Here is a 27,299-nt window from a genome sequence, read left to right as displayed (position 1 = left end):
AGAAGAATAAAGGCGCTGAAATTTCTTCTTTTAAAAAGTGTCACTAATTTGCAGCAAATACTTCATTTTTTCTTGACTTTTGTAGTCTGTTTCCTTGACTTTGCATGCTCATATTGTTGCCAATGAAGAATCGAAACATTAAAGGTTACAAAAAGCATATTTTCATATTGTTTATGTTTATTAATATTGCTAGCTATAGCTTGCTTTCTAAAAATATTGCATTCCTTTAAGTAGTAAGTAAGTAAGTAAATACATTTATTTGTTAAGTTAGATTACAAAAAATAAACTTTTTTAAAAAGAAATAAATTGTCTAGAGTATAAATAATGCAATAATCTAACCTAACAGGAGAGCTAGTCATATAGATAAATCTAATCAAGAACTAGCCCCCCTGTCAACAAAAAAATAAGATAGACATATATATATATACGTGGTAGAAATAAATTAGAAGACAAAGACAAAACAAACAAAAAAAACACAAGAAAAACAAACAAAAAATCAATAAATGAAATAAGATAAACAAAAATTAAACAAAATTAAATAAAAAAATATAGCTATATATATATACAAAAAATGAATAACTAATTAAACTTAAATTTAAATTTAAGTGTAGCAAATGAATTATTAGTTTATATATATTCCTTATAAGTATTTACTTAACAATTGATTTGTAATTATTTTTTTGCACTGGTTTTTGGATAGTGATGACAGCTTTTTATCACTGTGTTGGTTATTAATTGTATTCCAGCAACGGATTGATTGATATTTTACTATAAAGTCTAAATAAATACTAGTGAGCCAGCTACCTAGCTACATATATTTTATATTAGCTATAGTTAGCTAACTATAGCTAGCTGGCTAGCTGCTAGCTATGAAAAAGAAAGTTATTTTAGGAAAATTTCTTTCCAATTCTACTGTTATTTTATTACTATTTTTCTATCAAAATAAAATAAATTGATAATGCATTGTTAAATGAAGTGATCTTTGTCCTGTGACTGAGTGCTTTAGGGCTTTTTGTGATTTGGAGACTGACTGTGATTGCTCACTTTGTTTATAAGCACAGCCATTTTGTTGTCAACTTTTGTTGTGAGACCTTAAACCACTGCTTAGCCGAATTTGGTCCGTGTACTTGGATAAGGCTGTGTTTTCACAGTAACAACTTAAAAATTAATGGCAAGTGAATCTTTTTTTTAGCCCTGAATTTGTATAATGAATAGTGAGCCTTAAGAAATAATGGTATCCAAGTTGCGAAAGTAATTGCAGTGCAGGGATTAGTCTACAGAAGCAAGCAAATGTCTTTAAAGTCATTTGCCTCGCCTAAGATAAATAAAACACTGTTTTTACCAATCGAAAGGGCATGGAAGAAGAATGGTTGGGGTAGATGTCTTCGTTCGTATATTTATGTTATGATTATTAAATTTCAACTATAGTTGGTGTCAAAGTTATGATGGCCCCCTATCGCTCATTTCTCTTCCTATAAAAACACTTCTTTGCTCTCCTTGGAAATCTTTCCTTCTGTTTCAAACACTTTTCTTCCAAAGTGTTTGGAAGAGAAGGAAAGAAAGGAAGGAAAAATACTTCTCCAAACCCACCAAAATATTTATGTGTTGCTGGCTAGCTAGCTATATATTAGTTAACACTCTTATTTTTTTTCAATACACTTTCTTAAAGGAATATAAAATTTCAACCAGGCTGGTCATTCATTATTATTTTGTTTTCCTAAAAAACAATAAGCCGTGTCTGCAGTATTAATCTGTACTATGTTGTGCCGACCATCGATTTTCCCAACATTAAATGACTGGCATTTCTGATTTTTCTTATGCCGGTGACTGATATTCCATATACAGTATTCTCTCTAATTAGCAGACACTGTTTGGTGCATGAACAAAGTGTCCGATAATTATATAAAGGCCGCCTTTTGGAAAGTTTTGCAATGTAAGCTCAAAATTTGAAGAAAATGCAAATTTGTGTACGAAATGTGTAACTTAAAAAAATAAGCCGGTACCGTGTTGGACTTAGGCACGAAAAAAAAGAAAACAACTAAATTGAACGTAATAAAAATTTTTTTAAGAATCTAACAATCATAGTCAGCGCTTCATGCGTCGTGATCTCTTTAAGGGGTCGTCTACAAATTTCGTATGATATTTTATACGAATATATACGAATTTAATTGCTCTTAATTCGTATAAAAATCGTATACAATTCGTATAGTGTTAAATAGTTATACAATTTTAAAAAAATCTAGTACGAATTTTATACGATTTTCATACGAATTGTCATACAAATTATATTCTCTTTTATACGATTTTCATACGAATTGTCATACAAATTATATTATCTTTTATACAAATTTTCATACGAATTATACTCTTTTATTTATACGAATTTTCATACGAATTATATTTCGTTTTTAAACTTTTAAAATGCGATCTAAAAAAACATTTCTATCGCGGTTTTTCGTTTTTAAACTTTTAAAATGCGATCTAAAAAAGCTTTTCTATCGCCGTTTTTCGTTTTTAAACTTTTCAAAAGCGATCTAAAAAAGCTTTTCTATCGCCGTTTTTCGTTTTTAAACCTTTAAAATGCGATCTAAAAAAGCTTTTCTATCGCCATTTTTCGTTTTTAAACTTTTAAAAAGCGATCTAAAAAAGCTTTTCTATCGCCGTTTTTCGTTTTTAAACTTTTAAAAAGCGATCTAAAAAAGCTTTTCTTATCGCCGTTTTTTGTTTTTAAACTTTTAAAATGCAATCTAAAAAATCTTTTCTATCGCCGTTTTTCGTTTTTAAACTTTTAAAATGCGACCTAAAAAAGCTTTTCTATAGCGTTTTTTCGTTTTTAAACTTTTAAAATGCGATCTAAATAACATTTATATCGCCGTTTTTCATTTTAAAACTTTTAAAATGCGATCTAAAAAAAACATTTCTTTAGCCGTTTTTCGTTTTTAAACTTTTAAAAAGCGATCTAAAAAAGCTTTTCTATAGCGGTTTTTCGTTTTTAAAACTTTTAAAATGCGATATAAAAAACATTCCTATCACCATTTTTCGTTCTTAAACTTCTAAAACGCGATCTAAAAAAGCTTTTCTATCACTGTTTTTCGCTTTTAAACTTTTAAAAAGCGATCTAAAAAAGCTTTTCTATCGCCGTTTTTCGTTTTTAAACTTTTAAAACGCGATCTAAAAAAGCTTTTCTATCAAAATTAAAGTTTCAATCTTTGTTAAAATATAATAATTTCTATCGCTTAACCCGCGCAACCAACAATGCCTTCTCGCTAGTTTATTTAGTTTCCACGCAAAACTTTTATTTTATAAAACTATCAAACAATGGCTGTTCGTGTCACATTGATAGAGTTGATAACATTTGCAATAATGCTATTGGGAATAGTTATGTTAACACTATTTAAGCAGTGAAGCAGGAAGATCTTGACCGTTTAGAAAGGAATGATATGAGAATGGTTAGGTGGATGTGTAATGCCATTCTGAGAGACAGAAAGAGTTCAGATGAGCTAAGAAGCAGGCTAAGTCTCCATAGAATTAAAGATGTTATCCAGATAAGAAGATTGAATTGGCTTTGGCACTTGGAAAGAATGGAGGAGGATAATTGGGTAAGAAAGTGTAGAGGCTTGATAGTTCCTGGGGCAAAGCCCAGAGGCAGACCAAGAAAGACTTGGCAGGAGGTTATAAGGACAGACTTGATAGAGAGGAAGTTGAGTTTAGATCTAACACAGTCTAGATCAGATTGGAAGAGGGTCATTAATATACACCATCCAACCCATGCTAGCATGGAAAACGGACGTTAAGCCGAGAATGATGATGATGATGATGACTATTTAACAATAGTTACGCGCAGTTATAATAAGCTATTTTTTCTTCAATAATCTTTTGTTTATTACGCGCAAGTTAATGACTTACAAGACTCGCAAGATAATTAATAAGAACAAAAGACAAACAACTACCGCCTATAAAAAAATCATGCGCATCTAATTATAAAAACTCAAACGAATTTTTTTTTAAAGCTCATATACGAATTTAATACAATGTCAAACGATTTTCTTTTTTTAAAAACCATACGCAGCTAATTAAAATCTCATACGAATTTTTTGTTAAACTCGTACGAATTTAACTCATACGAATTTAATTTAAAACTCATACAAATTTAATTTTTTTTTAAACTCATACGAATTTAATTTAAAACTCATACGAACTTATCTCATACAAATTTTTTTAAACTCATACGAATTTAATTTAAAACTCATACGAATTTAATTAAAACACGATTCAACATCAAAATCAATATATATACTCTTCAGATTCGGAATATTTTTTATGTTCTGGAGAGTCCCGAACACTTCTATTACAGCTGAGGTTTGTGGAAAGGGGATTAATCGTGGAGGTGGATATGGTCTGGAAATATACCAGTTTTATATAAGTTTTATGGACAACAGAAGTTGATTGACTGGTTTGCGAAGAAAATTGAGGCTGTAAAAGCCAACATTTCTTGTAAAAGTTTGTGTTTATAATATATATAAATATTTTAAAATTATTCAATTTTTCATTATTTTTGTATGCTGCTCCCAAACTTTGAAAAAATTACCAAAGGCATAGAATTGGTTTTGTTTCGTATGTAGAAAGAAATACTCTGAAAAGTAATTTTTATATGAAATTGATAAACGGAAAAACAAACTTAGTTCCCCTAATTTCGTTTTGTTTCAACAAAACACTGCACTAAAAGTACTTAAGTGGTAATAAAATACATTGTCACAAACCTCGGCAGTACATATGTAGCAAGAAACGATATAGCACAGAATGTCGCCTTTTTAATTACATGGAAATTATTCACCAATGATATAATGGAAAAATAAACTGATGAAATTAATGACTTAGTATACATAACATTAATGATTGGCACATAAAACGCATGCATCTTAAACTGCTAGCAATTTAGTATATAGGATAACAATGAACAATTTTTAACTTATTTTAGCATATGGATTTAGCATATATGATACATATGGCCATTTTGCCATTTATTGTGTGGTACTGAGCTAAATTGATTTGTCATATTGTGTAATTCATGCCTCATAGCTGGGACCTGCTACAATATAGAAAGCAAGTCTATCAATAAGGGGAGAGCAGTTGCTCTTGGTTATGCAAAGGCTCGCCCAATTCTCAGAAATATAGGAAACTAGCTGAGCCATTAATTGCTCCCCCAATTCCAAAAAAAGTTTTTCTGGCTGAGCAATATCAATTCATCTTGCATGGAAATCAATGTTCTTTCTTATTACTTACAGTAAAAAAGAACCAAAATATATATAAAAAAAGGTAAAATGAAATAGATAAAAGAGACTGTGATAAAACATACGCTTATAAACTTATTCTATTTATTCAGATTGCTCGCTCAGTTTAAATTATTGTAACCTTGGAAGAGCGATTCATTGCTTGGGTGTTATTTTCTCATTGATATAGGCCTGAGAAAGCAATGGTAAAATAAGATACGTGGTGTTAGTTTTCTTCCGAAAAGTAAAAAAATAAAAATACACACCATGGGTGCCAAATAACGGACCAGATTTTTTAATTTATTTGTAAAAAGTTTTAGGTCACATGCAGAAGGAGAAGTGTCAAAATGCTGAAGAGAAGTGTCAAAATACAGAAGAGAACAATTTGAGTCATAGAAGGGAAGTGTTTTTATATTAGAGGAGAATAAACCATAGGGGCTATCTATCAAGTTTCAACGTTTAGCAAATATATGTGTATATATATATATAATTAGCTTTTTTTGTGTGTGAGAAGCATTTGGAACGAGTTTGCTTTGATTGTTTTTCATATTTCTTTGATAGCTATACATTTTGGGCCATTATCATTCTTTTGGCACAAAAAAGGTCATTTGGCTTGGTTTTTGACCAATAGGATTATTTTGGGTCAAACAAACACTGGTCAAATGTTCTTGAAGCATTATTCTTTACAAGCCACATAAAAATTCAGGTGAGTGTTTTATCGGCCTCAAGATCATTGTCACGTCATCATTGTCACAAGAATAGACCTCTCTTTACATTAAAGAAGCTATACCGTCTGTCGCCTGCATGTATATTTACCAATGCATATAAAAGTTTGAATTGATCCTCTATATTATGTTCTCAATTAATAAATAGCCAAAGATAATATACGATCCTTGTCCGTCGATGACAGCAGTATAACTGTCAAATTGTAGCCTAGAATAAACTCTCTTGTTCATGACATACAATATCTATATTATTCAATGAAAAATGATCTAGTAACAAAGTCTAGAAGTCACTGGTGAAACAAAATCCATTAATGGTGGTGCAAAATTTTTTGTACCTTGGTGGTGTGCGATAATGTTGGCCTGAGTTGGTGATTTTAAAAACAGCAAAGATTTGTTAATAAGGGGAAATTCGGATCCAATTTTATTTCTATCCTTAATTAAGGGATGGTATCACCATACCTATGCCATTAAAACCTTTTATTGTCTTTTTTTTTCTGTCCATGGCAAAATAATTTTAATGTTTTTTTAAAGGTAATAAAAGTTATTAATTTCTGACATGTTAAATATTTAAATCTTTACTAGTCATAGCCTAAATTTGTGGAGTCTAAACTCCATCATGTAAAATTTCATAAAAAAAGACATTACTTCAAGGCAGTCCTTGTAATTCAGCATTGTAAACATTAGCAAATAATTGCCTTCATAATTTGTGGACTTATTAAAACATTGCTGGAGTTTCAGAACTCATGTCGGTAAAATTAACGTAGTTAAACATTTCAGCAAACCCTTCTCTTTCCCGTTTTTCTATCTTTTCTATCTTTCCCGTCATGATCAGAGGTCTAATCGGGTGAATCATTTTCTGTTGAGAATGAAATACTGATGTGCTATGATAAATATTCACCTATATGTATACACAATATCCGGATAAACTATCCGAGTTCATCACTAACATATTGCCGCACGTAGTGTAGTGGGTTCGTCTGTGGCTCCCAGTTCTGGGGACCGCGGATAGAATCCCGCTCACTGCTTGGCAGTATGTTAGGGATGAACAAAGTAGTTCTTCTTCAATATGACTTACATGCATTAAACTGGCCCGTCATGATCAGAGGTCTGATCGGGGTGAAGCATTCTCTGTTGAGAATGAAATACGGATGTGTTATGATAAATATTCACCTATGTAAGTATTACCTAAGAGTATTACCTTCAGTTTCTCTCGAACGAAATTTTAAATGCAAAAAAAATCATAGAAAATTCCTAAAATTCAAATCATAGGATTCCCAAATTGACCACGTGAGCCAAGAACAATAGAAATAACCAATCAAAAAGCGTGGCCAGTATTCTGAGTGCAGTAAAAACATTTGAGACCCAGTGTAATTTTTCCCGCCTTAGCTACCAATTTCCTGGTAGTAAGAAAAATTATGCTGAGTCTCCTGGCTAAGACAAGTATTAATTAAGGTGGCAGTAACCCTTTTTTAGCTGTCCAAATAGCTGAATTATTTACTCAGTGTTTTATTTATACCATTTTTTTAATTTCCTTAAAATATAGGCCTTAATACATATAAGTTGATTTTTAACTTAACATCAAAATTGCTTAGTCAGCAAAATCGGCTTCCATGAGCTCCAACTTCTTACAATCTCACAAAATTTTAAAGTAAATTGAAAATGCTATCGAAAGTTAAAGCTTGTGCCGCGTAGATAATGAAGATCGTATTAAATTTCTACATAATGTGCCATCTTTGTTGTCATTAACGTTTTTCTTTAATGATTACGTCATTTCTTTCTGCACAGTTTCGCAAGCGCATAGACATAAACTATATTCGGCAGAACTATGTATGAATTTTAGTTTAAAGAGGAATTGTTGAGGCTGAATATTTTTGGTGAAAGATAATAGTATTGTAGCTATAAAATCGTGGCAAGTGTTATTACAGAAAAAATATCCATATATAGTCTGAAAATAACCTTTCGTAACTAATTATGTAAAAAAACAAATTTCCGATTTTTAAAAGGGTTATTGCCACCTTTAACTTGTTTTGTGTTCTTTGGCTTGGTGAAGAATGTAAAAAACATTTTTTAGACTGCCATGTCATTTTATATAGGTTGATATATATAAATGTATATTTTTTTCAGTTTAAAAAAATGTGTGCAGTTTAAAATTTTTTTCTTCATGGTTTTCATGTCCATTTTTAGTTTATTAAAATATGACAGATGCACGTAGCGAAGCGAGAAAACGTAAAATTTTGCAAAATGCACAAAAGAGGTTAGAAAAGCTGGAAAGTTTAAAAAGAAAAAGTAAGGAAGAAGAAAAAGATGATAGTACAACATCAATTGATGTAGAAATTTGTAAAGTGGATGAGAAAGAAGTTGATGTTAATGATGATGGTGTTATAAAGGATGATACTAAAAAATTGGAGGAAAACACTGTTGAGGAAGACAGTGACAATGCTAAATTTAAGGAATACTTAGATGTTGACACCAAGGATGCAACTACGCAGGAAAAACCCAATGTTATAGGTGCTGAGCCAAATAATGAAGTTGACTTAGAAGCTCAAAAGCCAAGTTGGTTTATGAGGAAATATCGTCAGATTTTATTCGCGTTATTGGCATGGGTTGTTTATCTTGTTGTGGTCAAGGATTTCGATTTTGTTCTAGCGTACATAATAGGTCAGCAATTACCCAAATCTGTTTTACCAAAATTATTCCTGACAGCATTTGTGGCAGTGGAATTGCAAGTTTTAATTGCAGATTTTTTCTTTGGAAAAACACAACCGCATTCTTCATCAACTGTAATAATAGCGTTAAAATTATGTGGAGTACCGAATAGCTTTATTAATTTTGCTAGAAAAATGTTATCATGTTTTGCAAACATTCTGACTGATTTTTGTACCTATCTATTTGTGATCATTTTAGTGAAATGTATTGATGACTCTTTATGAATATATTTATTATTTATATATATAATTTCAATTTGTATAACATAGTTTTAATTGGTATAACAGGTGAACTTTCCTGAAAATAAACAGTGCGTTTTTTTAACATTCTGCGAAATTTCTGAAGTAAAAAATTCCAATTGCGATAATAGATTATATTGTTCAGTAGCACTCATACATGCAGTTTTTATAATGTGTTTGGTAGCCATAATACCTTGAAAAACAACTCTAAAACAGCCATTAGGTATTTGCGTAGGTTTCAACTGAAGTCTGTGTTTTTTTTTTCATGTGTTATTTGTTGAAGTGTTTTTTCTTAATTGTTTCGTGATTATAAGGAATGTTTTTACGTACAGATGTATAAGAACAGCAGAGCTCTTCACGCTTCTGGTGGAATTCGTGCAGAAAAGAAATTGCAAAATAGTGGGAAGAAAAATAAACAACAACAACAAAATAAACAACAACAACAACAACAAAATAAACAACAACAACAACAAAATATAAAGCAACATCAACAACAACAACAACAAAATAAGAAACAGAAACAGCAGTCACAGCTTGGTCCTTCCTTTCTCCTACCTTACAACCAAGAATGGTAAGAGTGGCGCCACACCTATACTTTAATGCATCATGGCAGATTCTTACTTTCTTGTTTTATATTGTCGTATGTTTTATTGTTGCTTATTTGTCTCAATCAGGCCTCCCATTCAGAAATTTCACAATGATTTAATCCTTGAAGAGATTCAAAGGTTTGTAATTCATCTTTCATTAACAAAATTATTTTTTTTCTGATTTAATTTTATGACCACATCCTTCTACCATTATTTTGTTGGATGTGAACCAATTGTGTGTTAAAGGAAATCTGAATTTTCCCCTGTTCCATATTTTTATAATAAAAATGATTTTAGTGTTTTAGGTAAAAAACTGTGTGACCAAAAGTTGCTTGCAAAAAAGAGAAAGCTTGAAAAGAAATATTCCAGTGCAACTCCAGCTGAAATTGATAGAATGTTAAAAGACATTGCGAAAAAGTGGGATCGTGAAGAAGTTGAAATCGACAGTTTGGTATCATCTTTAAGAGACGAAACAAAGATCGACTGTGCTGGAAATTACTTTTTATTTGGTATAAACATCATAACGAAGCATTTGGAAAGAAATGGTTCCTTGGACTTGCTTCTGGTGTGTTAACGTTTTTTCAAGATTGTATACTTTAATCTTCCCCAGAGTTTTAAGAGATTTTGGACTTTAAACTTCTTGAATCCTGCTTGTGATCTTTGAAAACAAACAAAACACCTTAAAACAAATTTATTTTTGCACTGAAAATGGTAACATTGGCAGAGAAAGTATTACATCCAACTTTTTAGAAAGAAGATTCACAAAACCACCTGTGTCATTTAATAATGTTTAACCAAACGTCGAATAGTTGAACTCTTCATATAGGTCGAGCTTTTTAAGGTTCCGTGAGAGCTCGTGATATCGAAAAACAGCTGTTAACCGCATGTTTTAAAACTGGTGTGTAAACTAACTTAGTTAAGAAAGTTTTATGTTCGTTGTGTATTATGTAAATATTTAAACAATGTTTCGAAATTTCAGGTATGTCGTTCAGCACAACCTAGTTTGATGACGCAGCATCTTTTATGTCAAAGCCTAGTAGCTGACATCCCGGCTTGTGCCATAACAGACCTAAGTCCAACCGTTTCGAAATTATTCGCGTTCAATTCAACTCTGGCAATTGGTTTTAAGGTAATAGTTCTATCATGTTAAAAAAGTCTACTCAAAACTCCTTAAATCTCCTATAAAAGTATATTTTTGACAAATTTCTCCTTAAATCTTCTCACCTTCTCAATTTTAAAAAGGCCCCTCTTCTTTTCCCAAATTTTAATTTTAATTTTACAACGCTGTATCTTTAATTTTGCTAAAATGCATAGAAATAGGCACAGCAATAATTTGTTCTTTACTTATGGCATTACCTTTAAAGTCTCTCCAGATTGCACGACTTCTGTAGCTCAAATAGGAGCTTTAAATGCACTAGGACCCCTTCTCAGGACCCTCGTTGATAACAGTTCATATAAAAACTGAAGAAGCTACCCTGGGTAAATAGTAATAATATTAATAATTTTTTTAATTTCTGTCAAAAAATATAAAAATGTGCTTAAATCTTTCGAATTTTTTTCAATAACATTTTAAAGATGGGGAGGGGTCACACTAGAATTTTAAAAGCAAGCTATAAATTTAAAGCACGATTTAAAGCGTGCATGTGAACACATTTTGCTTTATTAAAATGTCTTTCAAATTATGTTTACTTGCTTTTAACATGCTTTAAATAAAGCAAAAATAATGAGTGCTTCGAGGCACTCTTTATTTTTGCTCTCCCTTTCACTAAGCATGCTGTGTTCTAGTGTACTCACTGCATTAATTTGATTACAAAATTTTTTTTAACCCAGGTTGAAAGTCCTATACAGGCCAAAGCACTAGTCAAATTACAATCTTTAGTCCGAGGAGTAAAGCCAGCACGAATAGAACTTGTTATTTCAAGCAGCTCCTGCGAACGGCGCAGGTTTTTCAGCGTCGATTTGGGTTGGATTTCTCTCATGTAACCGGGCCCTAAGTATTGCTATTTCATTTGAAATAATTTCAGATGGTATTTACCTTCATTTATTTCTATCTTGTTTAGACAGTCGAAAAGAATCCTTTTCAAGATCTTATTGAATTCATTAAAGACAAAATACCAACATACGATGAGTCTCCTTGGGTGAAACTATGGCGGAGAAATGATAACAAGAAAGGTATGGGCGCTGATCTAGATACTTTTAAAGACGCTGTAAACGGTGAAGGCGTTGAAAAAATAGACACGAACGTTTCCAATGCTCAAGATGAAGAGTTGAAAAATTCGCGCAAACGAACTCATGAAGATGTGAAATTTTTAGACTTGAATATAAAATGGAAAGAGATAAATAAAAAGACAAAGAAAAAGAGAAAGTGACAACACAAAACCATTTTTAGTGGAGTTTCTATTTTAATTTATTCGTACTAATATACGAGCATTCGCGCAAAAACTTTTGTTAGTTTGCGATATTTAGCAGAGAAATTACTATCCCTTAGAATATAGTGAGGATAAAATAAGTAAATATATACAGCTAATATTAAATAGTTCAGTATACAAAAAAAATACAGTTACAAAATTGATATAACTAGAAATGCCGGACAAGCTCGTGATTTGAACTAACAGGGGTAGCACTTCAGAAGGTTGGTCTTTATATACTTTTATATATTTATTATAGTTGTCCTCGATATATTAAAGGTAAATCAAACAATAAATAAAGTTAAACGCTAAAAAATGTAAACAAACTACAGTTAACTCCCTGTGACTCGAACCTCCAAGGCAGTTCGATTTAACGAATGTTTGATTTATGCGAAGCTGCCGTTGATTCAAACTTAGACAAAAATGAGATATTAGTTCGAGTTTAGGTTATTTTTTCTTCAGACTCTATAAAATTTACAAATGTTACATCTAGTAAGTTTTCACTGAAAGAAATTTAGTATGTCGGTTTGACTTAACCTTGTACTTGTTCAACAACTCGACTTATTAGGTTGATGTATTTATTAAGACAAGCTACGTTTTCACTAAACAACATATACCCCCGGAGTAATTCCAGAATTAACTTTTGTTACGTGCAAGAATGTATTTATTTTCTAGAAATCCATCTGACGCTTTAAAATTTGTAAGATCAAAACTTTCAGCAAATTAAAGAGCCTTCTTTTTTATCATACTAGTCGTTGCCCGTGAAAAAATCCACGGGTTCGCCCGTCCAAAAAGTGGTTCGAGAAAAGGAATGTTTGAGTTATCCACGGTTCGAGTTAACAAGTAGTTTTTATAAGGAAGTATTAAGAAATGTCCAAGGGACTGTAGAAAGGAATTCGAGCTAATAAAAGTTCAAGTTAACGGGAATCTACTGCACATCAGCTTCACTGCTCGTAGATTTCGACGACGTTAAAAATTTACATGTTACTTATCTCATCCAACTATCAAGAGCCCAAGAAGCTAAATAGAGGCTTCTCAGGCATGCATAGTTGTTTCTTTATTACCCGTGATCCAAGGATTTCACACTAGAAGTGAATTTCAAGCCTTAAGAACTAAGTTTGGTCTTTTTCCCTAAACCATTTGTCAATAAAGCCGACAAGAACGTTCAAAATTTGCTTTGCTTGTCTTTTTTTCTTAAATTTTTTTCTGAGACTTAAAGTTCTAGCCAACTTTTACTGTAAATACTTGATTGCGCCCCTCCTTCCAATAATCACCACTCACACACCCTTAAAATCAAGCCCCTACTTTCGAACAGGTCTTTTTCATGTCAATTCAACTGTTTTATTTGTTTTGCAAATATAAGGCGTGCGTTTTGTGGAAAATCTATTCAAGCAAACTTTTACTTGTTTGATAATCCGTGTTAACCACCGTAAGAGCAGCAAAACAGGCCTTTTTCTCTTATTCTCGACCCCAGAGCTCTTTGATATAAACTTTCGAGTTTATCTCAAAGAGCTCTGGGGTCAAGAATGCTTTTCTTCCACTTTTCTTTAGAAACGTCATTTGTAAACAACAACAACGGCTTTTTTATTTCAAATATTGGATTCGCTGGACCTTCAGTATTAACAACATCCACGTTCTGGATTTTCGGAAAGGAGTTTCAGAGAACTGGTTATAAAGCTTCATTAATTTCCTGTTTTTCAAAAGATATTGCAAGATACCTACTAAATCCAAAGACATAATAAAAAATTAAGACACATAAGATCAACATTGGCAATTAATTGAACTGATTTCGGAAAATCGGGAAATTCAGCTTAAAAGATTTCCCTTCAGCAAATGTACTGAAAACAAAAATTTTAAACAATCTCCGAAAATTTCACAGAGTTAACGTGACTTTGCGTCAGAGGCACAAAACAGCCATGGAACGAATTGATAAGAGGGAAATATTTATTTTCGAAAACACAATATTTTTCTAATTCCACTTCTCCTTCCTTCATTTCTCTTCCTCTCCTCTTTCAGCATAGCTCGTAGCTTATCTATTTCCGTTTCCATTACTGCTTTGTTCAAGCAGTGTTTCTTATTTTCAGATTGAAGGTATGCGATCTTATATCGCGTTTCCGCCTCGTTTAGGTTAAGACTTGGTGCTAACGACACGCCTGCGTTTTTTTCAACAACTTCTTTTTTCGACTCTTTTTTTAACATTTCTTTCGTCACTCCTTCAGAAGATGTTTGTGCCCGGCTTTTTTTTCCTTTTTCAGTGCGTGTCTTTACAAATATCGCTGTCTTTATTTCTTCAAGACCTTTTACTAATTTTTCTCTTTCTTTTTTCAACTTTGAAATTTGTCTTGCTTGATGTTCCATTGTCTCGCTTTTTTTCCTATTACCTAACTGCAGACGCTCTATTGATTTTACACAGACATTTAGTTTTCCCGTCAGGCTTTCGTTCTCAGCTGTAGCCTCACTTGCGATTTTATACAGCTCCTTACATTGTTTCGTTAGCGTAATCTTGGAATTTTGAAGGCTTTTTACGTTTAGAGTCATGTTGCGTAAATTGTTGTAGCATACGTTATATTTTTCTTCGAGTAGCTCTAACCTTTCTGCTAACGCTTCATTCTCTCCTTCCTGTATTTTGGCTGGATCGCTTAGCGGAAACATTATTGCTTAGATTAAGTTTCGTACGACAAAAGCATATCTATGCTACATTTGACGTCATTAAATTTTACATTTGCGTATAATTTAAAGATAGTGAATTTGCCAGAGGTCGCAGAGAGTATTGTAAAGCTTTTTCTTCTTCTGTAAAGAGATTTTTCCACAGAAATCTTTCTAAACTGCAATCTTTCCGCGGAAACTTTGTTGCAGTGGAAAATTATCCGAAAACATGATTGACACAATGACAAGACCTTATATGACGGTATAAAGTCTCTAGCCTGTGTTGTAACTTGAGTAAATCATTTCAAACTTGTTATCTTCCTAAGTCCAACACTCACTGCGCATGACTGGCGTTGCTCGTGTCGAAAATTGTTGCTAAGTATCTGTGAACGTTGAAAAAAATATATATTACCGAGTGATTCAACCTTGCTCCCAGGGCTTTATCATAAAGAGAAAGACGACGTAGGGAAGAAATTGGTGGAAATGCACAATAGAAACTGTTTGTCCAAATTCTTTTACAAGGTTCAATTTTTCCATGATTTCAATATAAATATGCATCTTATTGGTCGTGTACTCTTCTATGTCAATTAACATGTCCACATGAATGCAATTAAATCTAAAATTCTAATAAACGGAGGAAGGGGTGGTCTTAATAAGGCTGAGGCCCAACAAAAAAAATCTAAAATTACCAAGGGAAGGGGGGGGGGGGGTGGGGGGGGGGGTGATATAAAAAATGTACGACCTACGAAAAATTTGTTCGAAACAGAGGAAACATGTAGTCCTAGAGATGTATGAAATTAGGAAAAAAATGAAAAAAACTGAACTCGTTTGGGTAAAAGGTTCGAAGGAAAAAATTGTCCAGAAAAACAGAAAAGGAAAAATGCAGCCGCTTTGCACCTATTTTATTCCTTGTTGCATGGTTTGTGAATTTATATTTGTGTGAATGAATTATTGGCAACTTATAAACAACATTTTTGGATATGGTTGAACAGACAAATAAATATCACGTAAGAAAAAGAAATACGCAAGTATGTATAAAGCTGGACTTACACTCAAGAATAGATCGAATCGGAATGTTGTGATATCTGGAATCTACCTGATTGGTTAATAAAATTTTCCGTTTCTGACCCGAACTTAAAGTTGAAATCATTTTAACTTTTCTTGCGGACAGAAATTGAATGTGTTTATAACAAAATTGAATATTTAGCAAAAGAGCCAATTAAATTAAGTCTTATTCGTATTTTTTTTCTATCTGTTTTGTACTTGAGTGTAAATCCAGCTTAAGTAAGAACGTGATGGTTCAAATCAGTTAAGACTCTATTTACATTTACAGAGCCAAAACAACGCAAAAAAACTGCTTGTGTCATATAAAGTTTTAGATACATGTTGCGACGTTCGAGTTATAGAGAGGAAATACCCAAAGAGACTAAAAAACGTTCGAGTTAAGGAGAGATTTGAGTTATAGGGGTTCTAGTAATAGAGAGTTTTTTATGAGAGTTTATTAGGAAATACCCACCGTAGCTACCAGCGAAATCGTTCGAATTATCGGGGTTTGAGCTATAGAGAGTCCACTTTATAAAGAAAAAACATGTAGCAGACATATGCGTTTGATAAATAAGGTTGTTGTCTTGTAAAAAAGATTGTACACAAATTCATGTCTCTCTCTATTTTTCTTTTTGTTGACTGAAGTTATGCTTTATGAACCAAATTGCCAAAGAAACAAACAAAACAGGAAAGCCAAGGTTTTTAAGAAATAATAAACTTTCCACAGTAATATGAATACTGAACAGACAAACCGAAATAATATCTCCAAGGTTTTTACTTTATTTTAAAATACTTAAAAATTCTTTGCTATAATTATTGTGTAATAGGCAAGTAAAAATATATTGAAAATAAAATGGAAAAAAATTATTTCGGAAATTATTGTTGTTTTTCTCTAAACACATCTTACTCACGAATTTTAGTTTAAAGAGGAATTGTTGAGGCTGAATATTTTTGGTGAAAGATAATGTTTTATAGCTATAAAATCGTGACAAATGTTATTACAGAAAAAATATCCATATATAGTCTGAAAATAACCTTTCGTAACTGACTATGTAAAAAAAATTTGCTGCCACCTTTAAAGATTTTTTACAAGTTATCTTTCAGAGAAAAAGAAAAAATAGATAACTTTTCAACCTTTGTTTTCATTTTGTTTTTATTATTTGTCAATTTTCAGGTTTATTATTTTTCTTTTAAAATTGTTCCTATAGAGAAATAAAGTTTACGTAAGTTAAGTTAGCTATGATTTACAATTACAATAATAATCAAAAATTGAATTCTAAAATTTTAGAACATTCAATGATTTTGTTCCCCCATATTTACTCAGTCCTCTTCAAAGTTCAGTACTTTTTCAGATTATTGCTAATGGTGGAAATCTTTAAGCGGCAGGGCTTCCTGTATTTATGTTGCATTCGGGGATTACCTCATAAACAATTTTTTTTGCCAACATGATACACAGGGAAATACCCAAGTGCAAATTCAAGTTTCAAAACGACTTTCGTGTTCGTTGTTATTAAAGTTACACAGTTAAAATTATTTCTACTAAAGCAAGACGCATATATGGCTGCCAGGATACTTCTATTTGTTTTACTGCTAACGATATCCATATCTCCTGGTAAGTAATAAGCACTGAACTAAATGTGTATCTGTTGCTTTTCTTTTAAAATAAAATATAATTTATCAAGCTAAATTATTTCTTGCTATTTCATAACTATAAGGATATTATGTGAAAGTCTTGGAAGCAAGATTGCTTGCTGTTTTTTAACCTTTGGTAAGCTGAATTTCCAGCGATCGAATTCCAGCTTATCGAACAAAACATACTTGATCTGATTAAACAAGTTTAAATTTTCGATCGAGAAATTAAGGGTGAGCACAACTTTTTTTAGGTAGTACGTCAAATAAAAAGTTATTAAAACAAAAGGTGAAATAATCTTGTAAATCAATAAATCTGGCTATATTTTGTTTCTTCTTGTTGGAACACGTAATAGAGTTATGTTCATAATATGTAGTTAAATACACAGTCTAAATTACAGCCGTTAAACAAAGTTTGAAAACAATGTCAACAAAATAAGATATGATTGTTCTGAAAGGTGCATTATGTTGTTTGTCAATAAGAAGAAAAAAACCAATTATATAGCTATAATAATTTCATCTTGGTTTTGCGGTCTGAAGTTCCTAAAAAAAAGAGCGTGTATATGGATTTTAGAGAATTTTTGTTACCAACGACATTAATGTGGTCACAAAAAGACAACAAAATATTCAGTGTGTATCATACCGAAAAGATGTGTATACTATTATTACTAGTCGTTAGCCCGTGGAAAAATCCACGGGTTCGCCCGTCGCAGCTAAACTACCATTGCGTGACAGACAGACAGACAGACAGACAGACAGACAGACCAACAGACAGACAGACAGACCGACAGACAGACAGACGTATACGGGCATTATAATATAGATTGTTTACCACTACAAGCTAAAACATAAATGGTTACAATACACGCATATGGTAGCATATAAATACTGTGCACATAATTACAGAGTAGATTGTGGGATAAGAACTGCATGGAACTAAAAACAATCGGACCCTGCAAACCAAATATTTAGGTCTTATACCTGTAACAGCCTTATATATTGTCTATTACTCGAAACTACCCCTAAAAGCTCTTTGAATTTCAGATAATTGGGCAACATAAGAATACTCGTTAGGATTATCCTTAGATCTTAAAACTTACAACACCAATTTATTTTATTTCAGAGCAACCATTCTTTAAATTATGGACCACATGATTAATTATGATTTCCCGATTATTTCGGATTTACCGACAATTGGAAAAAAACTGATTTTCGGACAACTTTTGGTGTTTTCTCATGCGAACTATGTAAAACTCGGAAAATAGGTTAAATAACATTTTTTGGCTCTAAGAAACTGTTAACAGAATGTTTTAACTCGGTCTAGGACTGCTGAAGTAATTGAATTTTAAGCAGATAATGGTATTTTGGACAAATTTTAAGCTTTCGAAGACGTCACAAAAGACGAAGGATATTTTGAGTGCAGTCAGGATGTAAAAAACGTTTTCATTGTACGTTCACGACGCAATAATGTATGGCGTTAGCAGATCTTTTATAAAAGAAGAACATACAATTTTTTTCTTTCATATTCTCATTACTTACCTTATTTCTAACGTTAATTGTAGTTTTATGCGGAGAAGACGAAATGAGTATTTACCCCATTTTTGTTGTATGTATTTTTGGTGTGTTCTGTGTGGTACTGGCATGTTTTAAATTGGTCCAGGTATGTTAGCATTCTATATTTTTCTGTCAGCGAAAAATAAATCTGTGGTTTGAATAATGTTCTACCGGCATAATCTCCCTTGACATAAAGAATTCTTGAAAATTTTTCCCCGAATGTAACATAATTCAACTATTTTAGAGTTTAAACTTCACGTCGTTAATTCACGTTGTTCCTCAACCAAGACGAATGTTGACGTGTTAACAAAAATTCTTGATTCACGTCGGCAATACGTGTTTTTTAAATTGATTGGACTTGAGTTTACAAAAATTTTGGTCTTATTTTCTCTCGTAATTTAACTGTTATTTGTGTATGGGAGTGTGTGATAACAAAATATAATTGCCGACCTGAAACTTAAGCTTGCCTACGCAAGACACAATAAAATGAAACCCATAAATATACAACACAAGAAAAAGATGAAAAATATGGTATTATAATTAAAAAATGTAATTTTTCTAAAAACATTTTTGCATAGCTCTATGCCGGGGAATATAATAGACTATAAGAAACTCGATCTATATATTTACTATAAATTAGTGCGTTCAAATTTCAGAATGCACAACATGAAGAAAAGCAAAGTGCTCCATTATATTCTTCGTCACAAAAGGTAATAACTTCCGCCATTTTTTAGCAATTAGAATATTATATTTACCAATTCCTATTTTATCCTGGTGAAACGACTACACCCCTAAAATATTTTACCACCCCAGTCCATGGTATACATTGTTATACATTGTATTACTCCAAACTCAACATCTCGAGACCAATGAAGACCTACAACGCTGCAAGAAATAGGTCGAGAAATATATCGCGCATTTCACTTAACCCAAAGCCTATTCCATCGAAAAACACAAAACGGATCAAAATTTCCCGATTCGAACACCCTTGTTTACATCAAAGTCTGCAAGAACATTTCCTGAAATTCCATTAAAGAATTATGATCGAAGTTTCCCGCCTTTATGCCTCCTTTTGCGTCCGGTAATTATCAACTGACAACAACAAAAACATTACAGGCATTCCGGGTTAGGTATCTCCGCTTCCCAAGTTGTCAACGACATATTTTTACTCACGAAATTATTTTCGTCCTAAATTTTAGATAAGTATTAAAATATTTGCATATAAGCAACTTGCGAGGCCTCATTGTCACTTTCGTTCTATTACACATTCCATATTTCTAAGAAAAAAACGCGATAACTCGTCTACCTACAGGCACTATTTCCGCAACTTTATACTATAGACTAACTCGATCTATATTTTTACTATAAATGAGTGCGTTTAAATTTTAGAATGCACAACATGAAGAAAAGCATAGTACTTCAATATATCCTTCGTCACAAAAGGTAATTTTTGTTACTAAATTATCTTATTATATTTACATGTGTATACAATTAGGAAAAGTCAATTAAGTCCTGAAAGATAAATACTTTATTTAGTGTGATCTAATTGGATAATTTTTAACTTTCTGATTTAAATGAAAAATGATAAGCCAACAATGATTTCGAACATTGACACTCGAATTTATATAATGTGATATTTATATTATTTATTTATATTTATTTATATTATTCAGTGACACAAAGTAAACATAAATGACTGAACCTTTTTTGGAATAAAGTACCTAAAATATTTAAAAGCCTTTCAATTCGTTGTAATATTATGCTTATACTTATTTACTTTAGTATTCAGCATTTCAAACAAATTACCATGACTTAATTCATTTATTTTACAGGTTACACAGCACGTGATTATTGATTTTGATTCGGATACTAGTCGTCATTTACAACCATATGACAAGGATGCGTATTTTAAAAAATATTTAGAAAGGGGAGATTTCCAAAAAGGAATCAACTGGAATCATATCGAAGAAGAGCATCGTTCCAGTAAAAGCACTAAAAAAGGCCAGTTTTTGACGTCAAGTAGGTCGAAACTACGAAGATATTTTAGATTGGCTGCAAGAGATTATGAAAGCATAGAAGATTCATATGGCAAAACAAAAGTTGTCAAAGCTACTTTAAACTCCCCGATTGGCAAAAACAAAGTATCCGGGAAAAAGCTTCGTCGGATCTTAATGGTATTTGATGCGGATTTTAAGATGAAAAGTGCATACCCAATACAATGAATTTATAATTTTTTACTATGTACGTTCTTACTGTACGGTGTTAATATAACAATAATATTCATTTGGAGGGCGTTGTTGTCATTTCAGGTCCGCGGATATTGATTTACCTCTTGACAGTGTCACAAATGACATGGGTTATCTAATATCAAAGTTTTCTTTCTCCATCTTTTTCGCCTTTTTATTTCTTTTTCGTTTATTTATCCGTCGTTCTGCAATTATTGTTCGCTGCATTCAAAAGAAATTGAATATTATTACGCTAACTAGTCGGTAAAGCCCAGTACGCAGAAAGAAAAATGAAAAAATATAGGTTGTTTAGGATTTTGCTGACGTTATGTTCGACACTAACAGAAGAATGTGCACAATGCAATTCAAATTAAGTTACAGCGAATATTGAAGTAAATATTTGAAATAACAAGCCAAAAATGTCATGGCCATTGACGGTTGCTCTGTTGATTGAGTAACAACACAAAAAGGGAACTGAGTCTGAAAATAAGAGAGGACGTATTTCTTCTGTATTTATTATATTTGGCAAAACCGGATGTTTATAAACAATGCAGTAACTAGATAAGTAACTAGTTATGTTAAAGAGGCTTCCAGAAAAATTCTGGTTACTCAACAGCAAAACTTGCTTCTACCCTATGAAATGTTTTTCTCAATAATATATTGAAGGAGTTAGTTATAATCATTTCCATTGTTTCTTGAAACTTTCTTTATTGTGCTTGTTTACATTATAAGCTACCATTTTCTTTGACAACAGAAAATACCACTTTTTATCGCCCCGTCGAGCGCTAAGCCAATCAGAACCAGTGTTGGCCTCTTGAATAATTCAGACAATTACCAATCGATCGGAGAACTTAATTCATTGTTCAGTGGCCTACAAATATCGTTTATGCCCGATTAGCAAACAATAAATCATATATTGGCCCGCACAATGCATGATTGCATAAAATTCCATATTGTCCCAGCAACTTACCATTTATGCCCTTGTAATGTGCGTTATTAAGAAGATAGTGCGTGTTGTATTAGTAATGATATGGTTTAGAACAAAAGAATCAAGGCGGTGCACACTTAATGAAAAACTATTTCAAATCCAATTGATTGTCATGTTGCCCATTGCAACTATCTTCATCAGTTTGGTTTTTCTTTACGTAAGCAATAAAGGGAAGAAGGCATAATAGTGATATATACTGTAGGTAGAACGGTGCACATGTTTGATTATAATAAAACTAAACCTGCACATTGGTTCCTAGGAAAGATGAGTGAAATGTTGCAGTCAACGGTTTGAAGTAACATTTTTCGTAGATCTGACGACGGTAGGTCTAAAATTAATTCTGTCAATTTAGAAAGCTGTATGTCTTCAAATCTTTTACTTTCAGGTACTTTGAAATGTACCACATCTCCTATTTTAGTTTCATTCAACATCTTCAGTTTCTCCATTGCAAATCTAAAACAAATAAAAATAAAAAAATAAGAAAGAATAGTTTGTAAAAAATCAGCCCCGATAACGTGGACCCTGATATAGTCGGGGTTAGGCGGCAGACTTTTAGGTCAGTTGTACGCCATGCAATTGTCCAAAAATGCAATTGACTGAAAAAAATGATGGTTTATAAAAAACAATTTTTATTACACTTTTTTTATATATAAGAATAATTTTGTTCTTAAATTTTGAGCATTTTTAATTTATTTTTACAGTAAATTACAAAAAGCAAACATGAATGTTTGTGATCCTGGAAATAAAAAAAACAATTCAAAGATTCAAAAAATCCAAACTTAAACTCCAATAATTTTGAATTCATGTGTATAAGACAAAAACGTGTGACAGCGAAAAGATTTCTAACGATAACGATTCCTATGAAGATAAATTTTAAGTCTAATTCTTTATTAACGTGAATTTTAAAAAAAGCACCTGGGTGTTTTTTAGTTTAGCAGTTATGTAGAGGTGATTTAATCAAATGGAATTGACATATTTTGCATGCTGTATTTTCATTCACACATAAGGTACAATGGGGAGTACCATAATAAGAATCTGTTAAAATTTTTATTGCGTAATACAAAAACTTTCATTGGCATTTCAAATTAATAAAGCTGCCTTAAACAACTTACAAAGAGTTTGTTGCTGGATTGGAAAAGAGGTTGTTGAAAACAAGAATCAAAAATGGCTGCCAATACTGTTCTGCTTGTTTGGTTGCTACTTTTAATTCTCCTGATATGTAACAAATATTTATATATATATTTTTTTTAGCTATTACCATAAATTTCCATAAATGTACAAAATCATTATTTTTATTGTATTTTTTTAAAAAAAATGGTAGGTGTTCCACGTATACCGTTTTACTATTTGGGACGCAATTCAAAGTTTATTTCATTAAACCACGTTATTCAGAACTCTTCTACTGCAAGTGTTAACTAAATTCTCCAAAACAATGAAAAGCTATCAAAAGAGAATTCCGGGTAGGGCATGGTTAAATCTGCCTTAAGAAAATCCAAATTACCCAGATGTCATTCAGTTTTTATTACAAACAAAATTCATAGGAGAGTATTGTGGGGACAAGTATTTTTGTCCAGAATGGATTGAAACCCAGTATTTTGACCCTTTTCGTGATGAACCGCAAATTTAAATGCATTGTTGTTCACTGTTGTTAGGTAGCTTTGTAACTACTTATACCTGATGAAGAATCACCGCGATAGTAAATTGATAAGAAGAAAAAACTACATTGTTTCCGACGATTCGGGTATTCACGCACCCATTTTCAAGAAATCAATAATGTACAAATTTCGTCTTATTATATACAAGTTTAACTAACCATAGTTAAAGATCAAGTAACTAATTGCATCAATCCAATAGAACTGATCTGGTTAGATTCCTTTGATTCTGAAAATTTCTGCAAAAATGTTTATACTTTGGAAGATGTTACTGTTTTTGTCCAGTATATTTTCTTAGGTATACTAACATTTATTTTGTAAATTATGATTTTTCACTTTAACTCGTTACATTATAGCTAACATATTCTAAATTATTATTATTATTTTTAAAATGCACCAGCTAGGCAGTTTATACTTTCACCGATTCTTTGATTATTGAAAGGTTATTCGCGTTATTTTGTTTCTTTATTATATTTTAATTTTAGTTTTGTGCGAGGATGATAAGAAAAGTAATATATTTTGGTAGATTCTTTGATTAATGATAGGTTATTCGCTTCATCTTATTTTTTCTTACATTTCAATTTTAATTTTAAGCGAGGCAGAGAAGATAGGTGATATACACCTTGCTGTTGGATGCTTTGCTGTTCTAATTCTATTGCGCTGTGTTTGGGAATGCTGCAAATCTTCTGAGGTATGTATTGTTGAAAAAAATTTAAAATTTAAGCGTGAGCGTGTCATTGCAAAGCAAAATATAAATTGTCAAAGTGAAACACAAATTTTCCAACGTGAAACACAAGTTTGCCAACGTCAAACACAAGTTTGCCAATGTGAAAGACAAATTTGCCAACGTCAAACACAAGTTTACAAATGTGAAATACAAATTTATTGACTTGAAACACAAGTTTACCAACGTGAAACACAAGTTTGCCAATGTGAAACACAAGTTTGGCAGGGTGAAACACAAGTTTGCCTACGTCAAACACAAATTTGCCAATGTGAAACACAAGTTTTCTAATGTGAAACACAAGTTTGCCAACGTGAAACACAAGTTTACAAATGTGAAACACAAGTTCACCAATGTGAAACACAAGTTTGCCAATGTGAAACACAAGTTTGCCAACGTGAAACACAAGTTTCCCTACGTCAAACAGAAGATTGCCGATAAGAATACAACACAAGAAAAAGTTGATAGTATAACTAAAAATAGGTGTTGTCAAACCTTGCCTGTAACTTTGTAATTTTTTTTTAAAGTTGATGCGTTTAAATTTCAGAATAAACAACATGAAGAAAAGCATAGTCCTCTATTATATCCTTCGTCACGAAAGGTGTTGTTAAGAGTTCTAATGTGATAATATTTATATTATTCAGTGACACAAAGTAAACATGAATGACTGAACCTTTTTTGAAATAAGTACATTAAGCTCAATTACTTTAGTATTCAGCATTTCAAAAAAAGTACCATGACTCAATTTGTTTATTTTACAGCACGCGATTATTGATTTTGATTCGGATCCTACTCGTCATTCACAATATTATAACAGGCGAGGAGATTTCCAAAACGGAACTGATAGCGAGGAAGAAGCAGCTGCCAAGAATTACAGCATTATATTTGAAAAATACAAAATTGAAATGGAAAGTCGTCAAGGTCGATTTTAATATATCTATTGGCTACGAGAAAGTTCATGTAAAGTGTTATTGTCTATATCGTCTTCTAATGGCGTTTGCATTAAATCTTTACCTAAAAACTGCAAACCGTATTTAAAAACTAATTGTTAATAATTATTATATACAAAAGCAACTGTAATTTTTAAACCCATCAGGATTGGAGGTTAACTTATTGGGAGCCTATTTAGTCAAGATGTGTGTTGAAATATGTTTTTCTGTAAGGGCCATCCGTAAAATCTCCTTGAAACCAAACCGGTCCTCCATATTTAGTTCTTAAACAATGGTATTATAAAATCAATTGCCTTCTTCTCTTAACCCATTGCCTTGTTTTTCCTCGTGTGTTTTTTTTGTCGTCAGAACCAACTAACTCGTTTAAAACAACCACTATTGCCATTGCTGCTTTACGTTCCATTTTGAAGATGCAAGTAAATGAACTATCGAACTGTAGCAACAATGTATGATCAAAATACGCAAATTCGATTCCATCAAACATAAAAACAAAATGTTGTAATAAAATGTTTTCGTTCCGCCAGCCTTTATAAAATAATTAGAAAACAACTTGTTTAAATTTCAGCAAAAGCTTTAAGTAATTATCAATGCTGAAAACTGAGATGTTACTTAAGTCCGTTTGAAAGAGGTCGTCATCTCCAAGCCAGATTTTATTCCACCACTAAATTTTTCTCCCGTTTGTTCCTAAAAAACTTCTAAGTTAGCAAAACTTGATAAAAACCTTTACAAAAAAACATGAGATTATTAGCTAATTGCATTTACTTTATATACCGTAATGGCTTGAATAAACGCCTGTCTCGAATAAGCGCTTCACTTTTTTACAAAGTATTTTTAAAAGCGCTATTGGTCCGAATTGATATCCCTAGCATATGCAGTGGAGTAGACGAGGACACTACAACTATGCGTTACTTCATATGTTAAATCGTTATCTATACATTAAGCACCCTTTTCTACGCAAATCACAAAGGCACTTTGGGACGGCTGTATAAGTTTGCGCTGGCGTCACTATTTTTTATACTTCTGCTTGTAACAGGAACGCAGAACTTGCAAACGAACCTTTTCAAAGATTTTTTCACCGCGTCAAAATCTAACTGATCATGTCATCAATCATGTCATCAACAACGCTGACGCAATATTTTTAATAGCTTCGTAAAAAAAAGAAAGCGTAAAACAAAAAAATCATGGGGTTAGCTTATTGTAATTTCTAAACTTAGATGACCATATGATTAATTTTTCAAAAAAACTGCTGTCAAAGATTAAATTTCTGATCAATTTCTAAGAAATGGACAGCATCTGAATTTAGTTGAAAACTAATATTTACGACGGGCCTATATTAATTAAAAGATTTTGAGGCTAATTAGATGAAATAAAATCATTTAACCCTATTATATCTGGGCATTTTTGGTCAGTGTAACGCTGCGAAAGGAGTGGGGAGGAGGTCATTTTTTAAATTACTTACGCTTCAGTAACGAAACAGTTGTAGAATGTAGTAATACAAAATCATTCCAGTTAAAAGCACAGAAGTTTTTTCTATCTGATACATAAGTTTTCTATGTATTGAATTTCGTCATTATCATAGGTGCGAGGTAAAAACAGATGAAAAAGAAAATTCTGTTGGAATGAGGAAGTAGTATTTTGCTACCCATTAGAATATTGAAATCTTCTATTACCTTGATAATATGCAACTCAAATCATTGATACCGACTCCTTGCATGCAAAGCTTTTTAGGATGAATTTAAAACCGTACCCAGACAATTGTTTTACATACCCTATTAGCCAAATTCATATAATTTAATGCTGTTACGGGGATCAATTGCCATTTTAACGATACAGATAAATAGATCCATTTGTGCAGAATTATTGATGCTTTTAACTTGAAATATATACACTGCCAATAAACCAACATGTACCAATGCAATACACCTTTCCTGAGACCATGAGTCATACTTTTT

General features: G+C 32.0%; 4 protein-coding genes across 4 annotated transcripts; all 4 read left to right on the top strand.

The window, feature by feature from the left end:
• Positions 1-5,337: 5,337 nt before the first annotated feature.
• On the top strand, positions 5,338-8,950 carry LOC130636486 (uncharacterized). The gene is made up of 2 exons (XM_057446222.1): positions 5,338-5,976; positions 8,180-8,950. Exon 2 carries the CDS (start codon positions 8,191-8,193, stop codon positions 8,923-8,925), a length of 735 nt encoding a protein of 244 aa, XP_057302205.1. The 5' UTR covers positions 5,338-5,976; positions 8,180-8,190; the 3' UTR covers positions 8,926-8,950.
• Positions 8,951-9,095: 145 nt separating this feature from the next.
• LOC130636484 (ribonuclease P protein subunit p38-like) lies at positions 9,096-12,466 on the top strand. The gene is made up of 5 exons (XM_057446221.1): positions 9,096-9,511; positions 9,615-9,665; positions 9,825-10,092; positions 10,507-10,656; positions 11,588-12,466. Exons 1-5 carry the CDS (start codon positions 9,273-9,275, stop codon positions 11,894-11,896), a joined length of 1,017 nt encoding a protein of 338 aa, XP_057302204.1. The 5' UTR covers positions 9,096-9,272; the 3' UTR covers positions 11,897-12,466.
• A 4,584-nt stretch (positions 12,467-17,050) lies between these two features.
• Positions 17,051-21,097, top strand: LOC130636482 (uncharacterized). The gene is made up of 5 exons (XM_057446219.1): positions 17,051-17,237; positions 18,817-18,914; positions 19,465-19,518; positions 20,198-20,251; positions 20,641-21,097. Exons 1-5 carry the CDS (start codon positions 17,183-17,185, stop codon positions 21,028-21,030), a joined length of 651 nt encoding a protein of 216 aa, XP_057302202.1. The 5' UTR covers positions 17,051-17,182; the 3' UTR covers positions 21,031-21,097.
• Positions 21,098-23,112: 2,015 nt separating this feature from the next.
• LOC130636483 (uncharacterized) lies at positions 23,113-26,364 on the top strand. Its single transcript, XM_057446220.1, has 4 exons — positions 23,113-23,796; positions 24,268-24,364; positions 24,945-24,998; positions 25,159-26,364. Exons 1-4 carry the CDS (start codon positions 23,699-23,701, stop codon positions 25,327-25,329), a joined length of 420 nt encoding a protein of 139 aa, XP_057302203.1. The 5' UTR covers positions 23,113-23,698; the 3' UTR covers positions 25,330-26,364.
• Positions 26,365-27,299: the final 935 nt, after the last annotated feature.

This window comes from Hydractinia symbiolongicarpus, chromosome 3, assembly GCF_029227915.1.
Source record: "Hydractinia symbiolongicarpus strain clone_291-10 chromosome 3, HSymV2.1, whole genome shotgun sequence".
Classification (NCBI taxonomy): domain Eukaryota; kingdom Metazoa; phylum Cnidaria; class Hydrozoa; order Anthoathecata; family Hydractiniidae; genus Hydractinia; species Hydractinia symbiolongicarpus.
The sequence above is the reverse complement of the archived record's forward strand: the minus strand, read 5'-3'. Positions and strand labels throughout refer to the sequence as shown.